The sequence below is a fragment of the Xiphophorus maculatus genome, chromosome 14 (genome assembly GCF_002775205.1).
Source record: "Xiphophorus maculatus strain JP 163 A chromosome 14, X_maculatus-5.0-male, whole genome shotgun sequence".
Classification (NCBI taxonomy): domain Eukaryota; kingdom Metazoa; phylum Chordata; class Actinopteri; order Cyprinodontiformes; family Poeciliidae; genus Xiphophorus; species Xiphophorus maculatus.
Window position 1 is genome coordinate 23,081,391 of NC_036456.1, and position 14,038 is coordinate 23,095,428.

The 14,038-nt window shown below is 35.3% G+C and overlaps 2 protein-coding genes across 4 annotated transcripts in view; both read right to left on the reverse strand.

Moving 5' to 3' along the window:
* LOC111611200 (programmed cell death 1 ligand 1-like) overlaps nucleotides 1-5,161 on the reverse strand; it is a 36,286-nt gene extending 31,125 nt beyond the window's left edge. The window contains exons 1-5 of one of the 2 annotated variants that reach the window (XM_023347034.1): nucleotides 4,968-5,161; nucleotides 2,698-3,024; nucleotides 1,553-1,627; nucleotides 1,313-1,372; nucleotides 112-1,062 (exon numbers count right to left, since the gene is read on the reverse strand). In XM_023347034.1, the coding sequence (XP_023202802.1) occupies nucleotides 833-1,062; nucleotides 1,313-1,372; nucleotides 1,553-1,627; nucleotides 2,698-3,024; nucleotides 4,968-5,040 (765 nt within the window). In that variant the 5' untranslated portion in view covers nucleotides 5,041-5,161 and the 3' untranslated portion in view covers nucleotides 112-832. Of the gene's footprint in view, nucleotides 1-111; nucleotides 1,063-1,312; nucleotides 1,373-1,552; nucleotides 1,628-2,697; nucleotides 3,025-4,967 lie in introns of those variants that run through there. The other variant, XM_023347035.1, reaches the window with a different exon arrangement.
* Nucleotides 5,162-5,484: 323 nt separating this feature from the next.
* LOC111611182 (CD276 antigen-like) lies at nucleotides 5,485-13,031 on the reverse strand. 2 transcript variants are annotated; one of them, XM_023346988.1, is made up of 7 exons: nucleotides 12,905-13,031; nucleotides 10,955-11,224; nucleotides 9,971-10,300; nucleotides 9,280-9,630; nucleotides 9,032-9,061; nucleotides 7,384-7,509; nucleotides 5,485-6,009 (listed from the first exon to the last, which is right to left on the reverse strand). In XM_023346988.1, exons 1-7 carry the CDS (start codon nucleotides 12,972-12,974, stop codon nucleotides 5,939-5,941), a joined length of 1,248 nt encoding a protein of 415 aa, XP_023202756.1. In that variant the 5' UTR covers nucleotides 12,975-13,031; the 3' UTR covers nucleotides 5,485-5,938. The 2 variants fall into 2 exon arrangements, with proteins under 2 accessions (XP_023202756.1, XP_023202755.1); XM_023346987.1 differs by having other exon boundaries at nucleotides 5,486-6,009; nucleotides 10,889-11,224.
* Between the last annotated feature and the right edge of the window lie 1,007 nt (nucleotides 13,032-14,038).

The following is a 14,038-nucleotide window of genomic DNA, read 5'->3' on the forward strand; positions in this document are numbered from 1 at the left end:
AAGTTGGTTCAGAAAAAAAAGACATTTGGTCAACAATTCACCAAAATTAAGAAAACATACTTAATGTAAAAAAATAAAAAACAAAAGAAGAAGAGACAAGTCCCAGCCAGTACATTACAAAAACACAATATTTTACCAAGTATTTTTGCTCCACTTCCCAGTGCAAATATCTGAAAATATCTTTAGACTACTGGTTACTGTTGTTCCTGATAGACTTTGGTTTTATGAACCGAATGAAGATTCACTCAATAAAGATTTGTTATTCTGATCTTCATCTGGACTTGTAATCATAAATGATTTATTCCCTTCACAATGTCCATTGTCTTGCCATTTTCATTTAGAGCCAAAGAAATCAGACATAACTCAAAACCAAGCACAGAAGAAAACCATTTTCCCCTTTCCATTAGCAACACCTGAACAGAATCACAACTGACTTTAATTAACCCCATCATGTTTTCGACAGACTCTGTACAAAATGAAATACGGCCTGTAATTATTTCATCTTTGATGGAACTGATGATACTTTTTACCATTTATTTACAGATTAATCTGCTTTTTTCTAATTTCTGCAAGGTGTGTTTTTTCCATTAAAAAAGTTTCCAGTGTGTGTGTGTGGGTGTGTGTGTAAATGTGTGGTTTTATATAGTGAATTTAAACCAAGTAACTTTAGTAGATTTCTTACAACAGTGGATTTGATTCATTTGCAAACAATTAATAGTGGGAAATATTTTTATGAAAAGAAGTTAAATTCACAGATTTACATCAGCACATTATAAACAACGGCAAATAATACATTTTAAAATGATTATTTGTTGAATTTTTGCAAGCAGCCTCATGTTGGTGATGTGGTGCTGTTACCAGAGCTTCGATGCCTCAGAGGAGAACCTCTGGGTTCAGCATCAGAACCGGGTCCAGGTAGTGCTTTGCTTTCATGTTCTTGTCTTTGTCCTGCCGTCTCATTCCTTGCCCTATCTTGTCCTGCCGTCTCATTCCTTGCCCTATCTTGTCCTGCCGTCTCATTCCTTGCCCTATCTTGTCCTGCCGTCTCATTCCTTACCGTACCTAGACAACACAAGGTAACAACAAAAACTGTTATCAACACAAGATTTCGCATAAATATACAGCTAAATGTAGATGATGCTGCTTTTTTACACTCAAAATAACAAGAGTTATTGTTCAACCATCAAACATCAGGACTGAAAACATACATTAGTAACAGATGCCATTAAAATATAACATCACAAACAAACTGATTTGTATTTGATGTTTGTTGAAATTTAATGTTTTATAGAAAATAAATGTGTTTGCTTACATTTCCATAAGAAAATTCTAGAGATAACACTGAAGATGATGAAGATGACGATTGTGACAACTGGAAGAAAGCAAAAGGTATAAAATGCATATCAAATGTGATTTTCTATAGTTAATTATTTCTATGTTTATTTCTTATACCATAATTTCAGTGTTAAAAATCTGTTCTTAATATAGAATTCTGTGGAAAACTTTAATTATCTTATTTTCTCCTCCCTTGGAAAGGCTCTGATATGCTCACCATAGATCCTATGGCCACTTTTTACTGTTGAGACTTTTTCTAAATCCTCCTCTTGGTGACCAGGATCTACTTTACCTGGAACAGAAAAGCACCACCATTACTTGGAAAAAGCCACAGACATGTTGCCAAAATGTTACTCCTGTAGGTCAGATCTTGGTTTCTGAAAAAAGAGAACATGAATATTCTGCCCAGTGAAGAAATCATTATATGATAAATCTGATTTCTTCTTGTGTCAGGAGCAGTTTTGATTTCACAAAAAAGGGATATGAAGACACTCCCCTGTTTAATAAATAAGAAAGACTGCATCTGGCATCAAAATAGACACCAGCAGAAATACAAATATGGTGATCAGGGTGATGCTGTGGGACCTGTAATGCACCAGAATGATTCTCAGTTCCTTATTGTTTGCAATACTTTCTAGAAGAGCAATGGGAAAAAACACATTAAAGTCTGTTTGTCACAAGACAGCATGAAGAATAAGGTGCTATGGTCAGGTGAGAGTTAGACTAAACATGTAAACCAACATGAAACACAATGTCTGTGGCAGAAAACATATCACTGCACACCAAACAGATCCAGCAGATGGTTTAACAAAAAGTTCTTCAAATCCAGACCTTAAGCCGTTGTCCTGAAACTTTTAGATGTGTCTCTGCTGGAAGACATGAGTCAATTAATCAGAGCCCAAGAGGGAAACTGGGGTAAGATGAGACTTTTTTTTATATTTAGGATCATTACAACAAGTCAAAGTTGGTTTGGTTGCTAACTTACATATCTGCATATATTTCAGGATGTTGTGCTTTACATAAGACAATAAGAACAATGGTGATCATAGCCGTTCTGATAGCATAGCATGCCCGTGGCTCATGGCATGCTATGCTCAACTTACAATGTCTCAGGTAAGTTTAGCTGCATCCCTAAACCCTCCCTCTACACACAAACACACACTGTGTTGTGTAGGGTCTGTCTCTCTGTGGGTAGAGAATATTTTCATTTAAAAAAATATTTAAAAACCAAAATCACAATTTTACACTACTCTGAGTTAGTTCATATAAAATCCAAAGAAAGTTTATCTCTCACTTTCAACATGACAAAAATCAAATGTTGTATTTTTCTTGGTTTATCTGCTTTAAATGAACAGAACTCACCAACATTCAGGGTAACTTGAGCTTTACGTTTTAAAACTTTGCAGGTGTAATTTCCTGCATCCTCTTCAGTTATATTAGTTAGTTTCAGAGAAACGTTTCCTTGGACCATTTCTTTGAGGAAGAGAGACGTTCGACCTTTGAACTTTGGATCTTGAAAGTCGGGATCGTCAGTACGGCTTCGATACCGATACACCAATTTGTCCTGGAGTTTCCACTCCACTGTCTCATTTGTGACGTCCAGCTCAGGCTCCACGTGGCACTGCAGGACGACATCATCCTTCTCCTCTGCTGTGACTGGCATGGAGGGACCAATCACCTTATACTCAACTGGAGAAATCATAAAATAAAATATGTAAACCAAAATGAAACATGACAAGATCTGTTGCTGCTGACAGTTTATTATTTCTTTTAATAAACGCATTCTGAGCTCAGAGCTTCTGCTTTCATTTTCCGTTTTTTCCTCAGGTTTTAGCCAGTCTGTGAACAGGGATATTTCTGCTGACTCAGCTTACTTCCTCATTAAACTGAACTGTTTATGTTTGCTGAAGAGGAAGCAAAACTGAAGCTGTATCGTATAGATTATTATAATCTGCTGGTTTTCCTTACAGCAATCATATTTACTTGAGCTGCATTTTATGATCTAAGAATAATCTGGCTGCTTTTACTGTACTGAGTCTACACATGGATGCCATATAACTGAATTAGGTTTACAGGATCAGTTAATTACTAAGGAACTGCATAACAAGGCAAAAGGAACCTAAAGTTGATTGGCTTGGAAACGCATCACTAGCCATGTGACCTCACACACATGCAATATGTGTGTGAGGTCAAAAACTAATACAAAGTTAGTCTGGAAAATCTAAATGCAACAGAAATTATTTTTGAATCAGGTGTATTTTGATGTAAAATAAAAAACATTTCTAAGATAAATTTACAGTGGATATTTGAAATAGGTAACAAATGCCTGATCTTAGAAATCCATCCATTATCTATAGCTGATTACAAGGCATCTGGGCAACCCTGGTGTAATAAATAAGTAAAAGTTTGAGTTATATATATTTTTTATTTAGTGCATTTTTCTTTTTTCCAAATTACCAACTGAGACATACCAGTTTAAATGGTATGAAATGAAATGCACAGGCAAACTGTATGCAGATGGAACTAGCTTTAAATCTGGGAAATGAACAAATATCAACATGGAACCACAGAGATGTTTGGTGGAGGCAACTCTGAGGTAAACTTGGGTTCTGTTCACTCTGCAGGTCTGACTGCTCCAATGACAGTATTGGGCACAATAATGTCAGACATAGAGCGCCCTCAGTGTTTTCCCAACCACTAGAAAACAGAAGAAGAAGTGCTCAGTGTCTTAAATAAGGTAAAACTAAAGAACAGAGCAGAATGTTGGAGTTAGGCTGTTTCTGTGTGAACAGAAAGGTGTTTGGTACTGAACCTATGACAGGCCCACTTCATGAACTGTGAACTAAAAGAGTAAAACCCTGACTCATAATTTCTACTTTTCCATAGATGGACATTCATTCTTATTTAAAGAAAAAAGGCCAACAGCTGCATAACGTTCAGATAAAAATAAGGGTAATGCAATTTCTAAGTATGATTTTCAAATAAAGTTCAGGTTAATGACTCATTTTCAATAGTCATTAACCAGAACTTGTACCTTGATAATAAACTGGTTGTAGGTTTAATAATCCTATTTAGTAAAATGTTCTTCAAATGACTGGAAATGCAAAGTTTTAAATAGATTTTATTTTAATTTCCGGGGGATCAGACCCCACTAGGACTGAGTGACCCCACAGCTGCTTGAGTCTCATTAATGTTAGCAGATGTTAGCAGCTATGATGTAATCTAGAGATTCTGTTTCAAGCTGAGTTTATACACCTCTGGAAAAAATTTTAAGTTTCTCTGATTTTACTCTTTATAAGTTTATGTTTGAGTAAAACGAACATTGTTCTTTTATTCTATGAATTACTGACAACATGTCTCTTAATTTTGTTTGTGAATGTATGTAAATAAGCAGTTAGATTTAGAAAACCACACCAACGAATATCTTCTCATGGGTCTTAGACCTGCTGGGGGCTCAGCCCCCCTAAAGGTCAGATCCTAGAATCGCCCCTGCTCCGGAGTGACGCTTAAGCGTTGTTTGTAATGATTGGATGAGGGTTAAAATCAATTTCAAATATTTTGGCTCTGATGTAAAGAAAAATATGTCGACTCAAAATAAAAATTCACAAGATGGCGAAATAACTGGAACATACCTTTCCCTTCCGCGATGGAAAAACAGAAAACCCAGACCGTCAGCCAACCAGCCAGAAAAACCCGGCTTATCATTTCTTCCTCATGAACAGGAGAGTCCAGACTCGGCTTTAAAAGTTACCAAAAAGTGATTCAATGTTGATTCTTCTTGGCACGCTAGTATTAAAAAATATACAGCACGATTCAGAACTCTTTCACTTTCTTTACCAACGAATAGGAGTAGTGCTGACGTGAAATGCAAATTACAAACAAACAAACAAATTGTTTGTGTCAAATAATTTTAACAGTGCTTGAGTCAACGTCAAGTTAAATATGTACTTATAAGGCAATTTTAAAAAATTATTTAAACGCAATTTTTAAAATATTTTTATTTTACTAAACAGGCGCATTCTGCACACTGTCCAACAGATGGCGACACATTGCCTTTCAATATTTTCAATTAATATTTTTTAAATGTTTTAACTTGTGTTTTCTTGGCTATTTCTATGGAGCGACATATATTTCCACTTATAATTTTACCTGAACTGAAAAAAAACAGAATGGACACATCCCAGAGTCATAGCCAGAGAAAAATATTACTTTAGTTTTTAAAATCAGGGACTTATAAAAAAACATACATGGGAACAGAGACAAAATTAAAAATTACATTATGTATCTATTGTTTATTATTATTTGTTTATTTTGAATATGCAAATGATAATTAGCTTCCCACTTATTACATAATACTATAAATGTCACTAAAGCTTAAGGAAGCATAACAGCTGTAGCACAATATAGACGAAGAAAATAGCTGGCATGTTCAAATAGCAGTGAAGAGAAAAAGCACAGCTTATTTCTCCTCACTGCTTTTCTGCTTTATTAAGAAAAAAAGGCCATTTAGAAATATTGGTTTTGTTGTTGCACATCAAATTTGCAGTTTTGTTAATTGTAACTCAGAAGCAGATGTTTGGTGAGCCGACTCTTCGGGTCCAAGTCATTCACCATCGTGATCATCCTGTGGCATCGCTCTCTGATTTCCTCTTGCTTGTTCTGCAAATCCATCAACTAGACAACACATATATTTTTATTAAATTAGTCTGCTTAAACTAGTTTTAAAAATTAAAAAACAAAATAATCACCATACAAAAAATAAAATACAGATACTTTGATTCAATGACAGTTTTAAATTTGTAGCAACAAGAGGCAATGTATTTTTAGGACCAGCCAAAGAAGCCATTTCTGTATTAATGTGACAATTCTGACTCTGAATTGTTGTAGAGTCAGAATTGTTCCTCTACAGAGGAAACGAGATGTTCAAGAGCACCAGGAAAAAGTAGCTTCCTTCAAATAAAACACCAGGGGCAACTGTGGCTCTGTGGGTACAGTAGTCGTCTTACGATCGGAAGATTGTAAAATCGATTTCAGCTTTCTCCTGCCACATGGCAGCGTACCCCTGGGCAAGGCACTTAACCCCAAATTGCATACATCGGTGTATAAAGGTTTGTGCGTGCGAATGGGTGAATGTGACTCTAGCATTAAGCTCTTTGAGTGGTCAAAATATCAGAAAAGCACTAAATAAGTTCAGTCCATTTATCTTCAGAAATTCATGACTGTAGTACTTCACAGTGCTTACTTATTAAAAACATAAGTCATGAAGAAGTAGTGTCAGATTTCTGATCAGAATGAAACATTCTGCAGAGGCAACATGACTCCAGAAAATGCTTTCAGGTTTGATCTGTGAGTTTGAATTCGTGTGAAGCTGCTTTTCTCCATATATCTGCAGTTTTTGGGCTCAACACTGTTCATTCAAACTGTTCATTCAGCACCGTCTGATTCATTTTCATTTATGAGACGTTGCAGAATTAAAGATAACGCCATAGCTTTAAAGGTTTGCATCAACCACATACAGACATATTGAATAAATTAGAATACGCCCCAAGGAGTCTTGTTTGTCAGATTAAAAGTAACTTTTGAAAATAAATTTATGTAGGTATTTAGCTTTTTTTGTGGGGAGCCTAGTGGAAGGGGAGTTTTATTTCTTTGCTGTATTTACCAGGGAATTTGTGTGAGTGCGTTTTTGTTTGGAGAGCACCTAGGTGTATTTAGTAATCTTTTGTTTTATTAATTATTATTATTATTATTATTATTATTATTATTATTATTTCTCTCTCAACCAGTCTAGTTTATTTAAATGGGTTTTAAATAGATTCCCAGGGCCAGCATACTTCTATTTTTAACTTGGTCATTTTTGTATAATAAAATAAATGGTGACTACTCTCAGCCACCTAGGGCATCTGTAAACCAAATAAAATGTATCTCAGTTACAAACAGTGCCTTTGTTAATTGTTACAAGCTTATGGTCTGGTAAAAAGAATGATTTGAAATTCTCCAGACAGTCTCTATTAGTGGTAGTTGTACCCAAGGTCACACATTACTTACATCTTCCTACATATTTCATCCATAAGCAAATAATTATGCAGAATGCCAAAGGTAAGCCAAAACCAAGACCCAGTCCCAGACGCAGACCAAGATGCTGGATAATTGTCTTGCAGGGACATGGTTCTTCTGTAAAAATAAAAATAAAAAAAATATGTAAGATCTTTGTTTAAGCTTTCAACAACACTGTAGACCAATTATTATTCTTTCTGCTGAAAGAATAATGATGGTTAGCAGCCATTTCATTCAGATCAGCACTTCTCTCTTTGCAGTGGAGGATGGTTATTTACAGCACAGGCCATTTCCAGTAAGCTTCTTAGCGTCAAACTTACACATTGCATTCATCACAGGCAAATGTTAGTGATTGAGTAAAATTGTAAACCTTAATACATTTACACGCCTCCAGGACGCAATCGTTTCTCAACAGCCGATAGTCTACCCTCTGGACGAAACAAATAGTGTAGAACCGGGGGTTGGTTTATACCTGGCTGTTGAAGTTCTCCATAGTATAAAGCACTTTGAACTGCCCTGTTGCTTAAATGTGCTATATATACAGTACAGACCAAAAGTTTGGACACACCTTTTAATTCAATGAGTTCCTTTATTTTCATGACTATTGACATTGTAGATTCACACTGAAGGCATCAAAACTATGAATAACACATGTGAAAATATGCACTAAACAAAAAAGTGTAAAACAACTGAAAATAGCCCTTATATTCTAGTTTCTTCAAAGTAGCAACCTTTTGCTGTGATTACTGCTTTGCACACACTCTGCATTTTCTTGATGAGCTTCAAGAGGTCGTCACCTGAAATGGTTTTCACTTCATAGGTCAACCTGCCCTGTCAGGTTAATAAGTGGGATTTCTTGCCTTATAAATAGTCATGAAAATAAAGAAAACCCATTGAATTAGAAGGTGTGTCCAAACTTTTAGTCTGTACTGTATATATATAAACTTGACTAGACTTGACTTGTTCCTACTCTGTTTAATTTGTTCTAAGTCAGATAAATCCCAACTCATTCCATTGCAGTCTGGTTCAAGTTTACATCATATTGTGAACTTGAACCTATCATGCAGTCCAGTTCAGTTGTATTTCTGGATTATTATAAGACATAGTTATTTTTTAAAAATGCAAGTTATTAAGAAGCATAAGTGTAAGGAAACAGAGTAGCTTGTATTTAATGTATACTTCCACGACAGCATTCTCCAGAACGATAAGTGGCAACTTTAAGAACTATACACATATCTACAAAAAAAAGCAACAAAATTATTAAAAAATAGGTAACAATAAAAAAAATTATATTTATTTTCAAAACCATACCTCCTTATAAAGTGGCACATATCCACTGACTCAAGTAACTCAAGTACAAGCATGTTATTTTGTGTGCAGCAAATATCATACTTGACAAAAAACTATTTAGTTCAAGTGCCTTAGGAATCAGTTTCAGCATTTAGTTTTTTGAGTCTATATGCTCTGATGATCAGTTGAGACTGACAGACTTCAGCTTCTGACATTTGCTTGTCTGCATAATTTAGCCACAGTTACAAAAGTTATGTTATGCACAAAAACGACTCTGAGGATCTCCATGCAAACAGTAAAACATGGTGGAAGTCATTTTTCAATAGATCCAAAGAAAGTGTCTACTCACCATCATTCTTATGCTTTTCAGGGGGAGGAGCTTTTTGTGGACACAGAGGGGGGGGGGGGAGGGGGCATCAAAATGCAGACAAAAATTTAAGATGAGAAATGATAATGACACTACAGATATTTACACACCTGGACAAGTACACTGATCTGTCTTTACTGGAAATGTTGAAGAAGAATTGTGAGAAGATGTGTTAGAAATGTAAGATATTTTCCTAAGATCAGTTTACGTTGTAGAGATTTAAAACTTACCAATATTCAAAGTAACATTCACTCTCTGGACTTTACCAACCAATTTGGGAACGAAGCAGAAGTAGTTTCCTGCATCTTCTTTAGTTACGTTGGTCAGTATAAGAGAAATGTTACCATGAACCAGCTCCTCTTTAAACAGGGATGTTCTGTTTTTGAATCTCTCATCTTGTATGGAGGGATCATCTCTGTGACTTCTGTAAATGTGCACCTTGGAGTTGTTGACTGTCCACTCCAGTGTCAGATCTGAGAGAGGAGATGGGGGCTCCAAATGACACGGCAGAACAGCAACCTGTCCCACCTCTACTGCGACTGGTTCATGTGGACCCACAACCCGTCTGTCACCTGCAGAAACTAAATATCACAGTTATTGTAAAACATCTCTGTCTTTTTGTGACAGCAAAACATCATACACTATTGTTTTATAACATTAAGCATTATTTCATGTATTAGCTTTGATCTGTCAGTCTTTATGTGAGTTTAAATGTTGGAAGGAAGTTCTTTTTAGCTCACAGAAATAAACAAAGAACTGATGTCTAATAGCGAAGGTTCATATAGGACTTTAGAGTATATCTGAGTGTGACAAACTCGTAATTCAAAACTTAAATTCATGCTCTTACATATGAACATATGTAATTCTGCGTTGTCAAGTTGTCATCCTTTATTAGTCAACTAAAAAATATCACCAACTTACCTACTGTGACAAAAATAGAGCAATTCCTTTCTATTGATTCAGAGATTAAGCAACATTGGTATTTTCCATTGTCTTCAAGACGCACTGAAGAGATTTTCAGGGAAAGATTTCCTGCAGCCAGTTCTTCGGGGAAAAGCGATAACCGATTTGTATTTCTCTCATTTTCCTTTGCAGTGTTATGTTTTTCTTTTTCATAAACAATGTTGTTTCCATGTCTCCACTGAAGTATTTTGCCTGAGGTATCCACGTGTGTCTCAAGGCGGCATGGCAGGACAACATCATCACCTGTTCTCACTTCAATGTACTCAGAGGGGCAGACTACATTTGGTTCTGTAGAAACAAATATTTAATTCATAAATAACCTTAAAGTCTTTGATGTAGCCATTTAATAATAATTCATTTCTTTTGTTGCATACAGTACAGGTTAAAAATCTATATTTCACTACTAATCCACTTCTGGGTGTATTTTTCCTTAGACAGAGAGCAGTTCTGTCATTGGTGCAAAATGCTGTTGTTGAGCCAATGCATTGGCATTATTGAAGTAACGTATTGAACGTTTTCCAATATCTTAACTTATCAATACATCAGTAAACTGAAGGTCTTCAAAACACATTTAAGATCTGCTGTTGGAATCGAGCCAGTTGACCAGAGGACAATGGATGTTGGATGAAAGGTGAAAGCCATAGCATATATAATCTCTTACTACAAAAACACTGAAAGTATCAGGATTTTTGGCCATTGCTCTAACATTTATATCTAATATTGGTATGTTGCTCGGCTACACAAAGGAATGAAAGGCAATAGAAATAAAATTACCAACATGTAAAAGTTGTTAAAGTCTAATTATGAATCAAATAATTTCATTAAACATGTTTAATATTTAGCCTTTTTGATTTTCAACTACTGAGAATGACTTACCAACATTGAGCTTGATATAACACGTTTTATTCATGGATTCGGTGTGAACAGAGCACTGGTATCTACCTTCATCAAGGTGGTTTACTGAGGACAGCGTGAGGGACAGATTTCCTTCGGTCAGCCCTTCAGAGGACAGAGATGTCCGCTCTCTAAAATGCTCCCATTGCTTTGAAGAATTATGTTTTCCCCCTTGATGAAAGTGAACAACATGTTTCCCTTGTTTCCATTTTACTGTTTCTGCTGAAGCATCCATTGGTGGCTCCAGGTGACATGGCAACAGGACATCCTTACTTTTTACTGCTCCTATGGCCTTAGATGGGCAAACTAAATCTGGATCTGTAAAAAAAAATATGTGATTTAACCAACTGAACTTGTGTCCATTCATTTACAAATAAAACCCAGAAACAGCCACATAATGTCAACAACCTCTTGGAGTTTTTAATTTTTTTTTCTCAGGTGTTAAACTTTTTCACCACTTTGTACATTTTCATTATTTAATTTACTTCTTGTTCTGTGAAATACAATGTGTTGCCTTATTAGAGAACTCTCATTGTGCATATAAAGTATTCGACCGCATGCGTGGCATCTTTTAACCTTTCTGTTGCCTTACAAATCAAACACAATCAATTAAATGAGATTTTTAGACTAAAAATAAATGATAGCTAATAATCCCTTTTAAAGTGACTGGCCTAACTCAACAGACGTCCAGTATGAAGATTATACGACACTCTAAGCAAATCAGTGAAAAGGTTATTGAGAAGTACAAGTCAGGATGGATAGAAAAAATTTATAAGGTCCAGTACATCGGTCACAGTGGCCATTCAAGCAAACCAGTGAGAGAGGCCATTGAGTTACTATGACGACACTGAATGAGCTACAAGCTTCATCAGCTGAAACGAGAGAGACTCTGCTTACAACTGTCACTGGGTTTTTATTCAGGCAAAGCTTGTTGAGAGAGTGGCAAAAAAAACTGTTGAAGAAAAATCACATCAAGGCTTCACTGTTTGCCAGAAATCCATGAGCGAGCGACTCCATGGCCAAGAAGAAGAACGTTCCTTGGTTTGTTTCAGCCTTCAGACAAGACGCTATGCATGGTGGGCAATGGGCAGGGACCACCATGCAGGGGCAGGGGTCTGCAACGTTTACCATCCAAAAAGACATTTTTGCTTCAAGTCCATATAAATAAGATACATCATATGTGACCCTTAAGAAAATTTAATCTTGTGATTTTACAAAAACATTTACTACTGGATATTTGTTGTTATTTGTGAAGAATCATACTTTTATTTCTACTTTGCAAAGAGAATGGACACGTTTTCTTCTTTGGGATGTTCCTATTTATGGGAAAGTTTATATCCAACACATTTCCAACTATGTAGTTTCTTTGCAATGGATGGCAAAAAAACTAGAGCTTTTCTTTAAAATATGTATTAATTTACAATACATACTCTATAATTTACGTGTCATTTTAGGGAAGAAAAAGTAACTGTGGAAAGTACAATCATGTGTTAGTTTATTTCTTTTCCTTAAGGAAACCACCTGTGGTTTTGAAGTCTGTATCTATCTTCCTCATATTTAAAATTGTTTGGCCTTTAAGGATTTCATATTACACTGTATAATTCTGCCATTAAATCCTTTAGCTATATAATAAAACTTCTGAACAAAAATTATAAACTAGTTTATCACTAGACTACACACAGAAAGGGTGCAGAAATGAAATTATCTTTAACCGCATTATAATAACGAGGAAGCATGTGACTTTTGGAAATTCCTGATGGAGTCATCATTTACATAAAGTTCTTTTACATAAAGCTAAAACATCATAGCATTAAAAGATATCCGTCAAATTAGGTTTAATTTCCAAGACTATATTTGATTTATTACATTCACTGAGCAGTTAAACACGCAGAGATCTGGATGATGTCACCGAGATTTATATTATTTCACATTAAATATTTTAGAGCAAAGAGACAGTGAGGAAAAACTAATTATAAAGACAAATGATCAGTGACCTACCTTTGGTGTTCTCTGTGAGGATACACTCTGGACAAACAAGCAGCAGCAAAATTACAGGAATCAACTCCATTGTAGATTAATTTTCATGTAGAAGCTTAAGCCAGGATTGAGGTTTGCGAGGATCGGTTAATGCATTTCCACTTTCACATTCATGCCTTATATCCATCTGCACCAGGGCGGGTCTAGGATTTTTAAGCACCAATGGTGATGGATTGGGTCGATTAATATTTTTAATAATTGGATTGTCTCATCAGAATTCTCAAAAAACATGATGTTATTAGATTTTTGCATCATAAAAAACAAGTTGTTAAAACACAATCCATTCTTCCTTCAATTGTGGTAAAAATGGTTGTTAAAATTTAGCACAGCTGTAAACATTCATGAAGACTCCTTCATCTTCATAACAGGTATGACACAACACCTGTTATGAAGATGAAGGAGTCTTTATGAATGTTTACAACTGTTTTCATAAAGTGTCATTTGGCAAATAATCACACTTTTAATGCAAAATTTACGCTTTAAAGGACTTTTAATACACGTTTAAATACAACTTTGCATTAAAAGTGTCGTTATTTACCGAATGATACTTCATGACAACAGTCATAAATATTCATGAAGACTCCTTCATATTCATGACAGATGTTATGTCATGTTTATGACACTGTCATGTCAGTGTTATGCACATGCACACCCCTTAAAGTAAAGTGTTATCTATTTGGTTTGTGGAAATAGTAACACAAATATTGGTGGTTGTCTTCTAAATCTTAACTTTGATTTGGTTTTGCAAGTACGGCTGTCGCTCATTTCCTGTTTTCTCAGCAGAAATGCTACTGAGAAAACACTCACACTTCTCATAAGACCTTGTGGAAAATACTTTGTGCAAAGTGTGACTGTGGTTTTCTGTGCAGAGAAAAAACATATTGGTGTTATGCAGCTGAGTTGGACGGTTATTTTGTGAAGAAGGTGTTGCACATGAAAATCATTGTAACGTTGAATTAATTTAATATAACAAAAAAACCTGAAAAGTAAACAAAAACAAAAACCTTGCTCTTTTAAACCTATGTCACTTTAAAGGAATCTCTAAGTAATATCTTCGTTGTATTTTCTGAACATTTTAATGACTTCCTGTATCTT

What these genes read in the sequence shown, in the direction of transcription:
- LOC111611182 (XM_023346987.1), bottom strand. Translation starts at nt 12,974, where the DNA reads ATGGAGTTGATTCCTGTAATTTTGCTGCTGCTTGTTTGTCCAGAGTGT. An exon ending in CCTCACAGAGAACACCAAAG is followed by an intron (nt 11,225 to 12,904) that starts GTAGGTCACTGA and finishes TTTTTTTTACAG; the next exon opens with ATCCAGATTTAGTTTGCCCA. An exon ending in CTCTATTTTTGTCACAGTAG is followed by an intron (nt 9,631 to 9,970) that starts GTAAGTTGGTGA and finishes TGTGATATTTAG; the next exon opens with TTTCTGCAGGTGACAGACGG.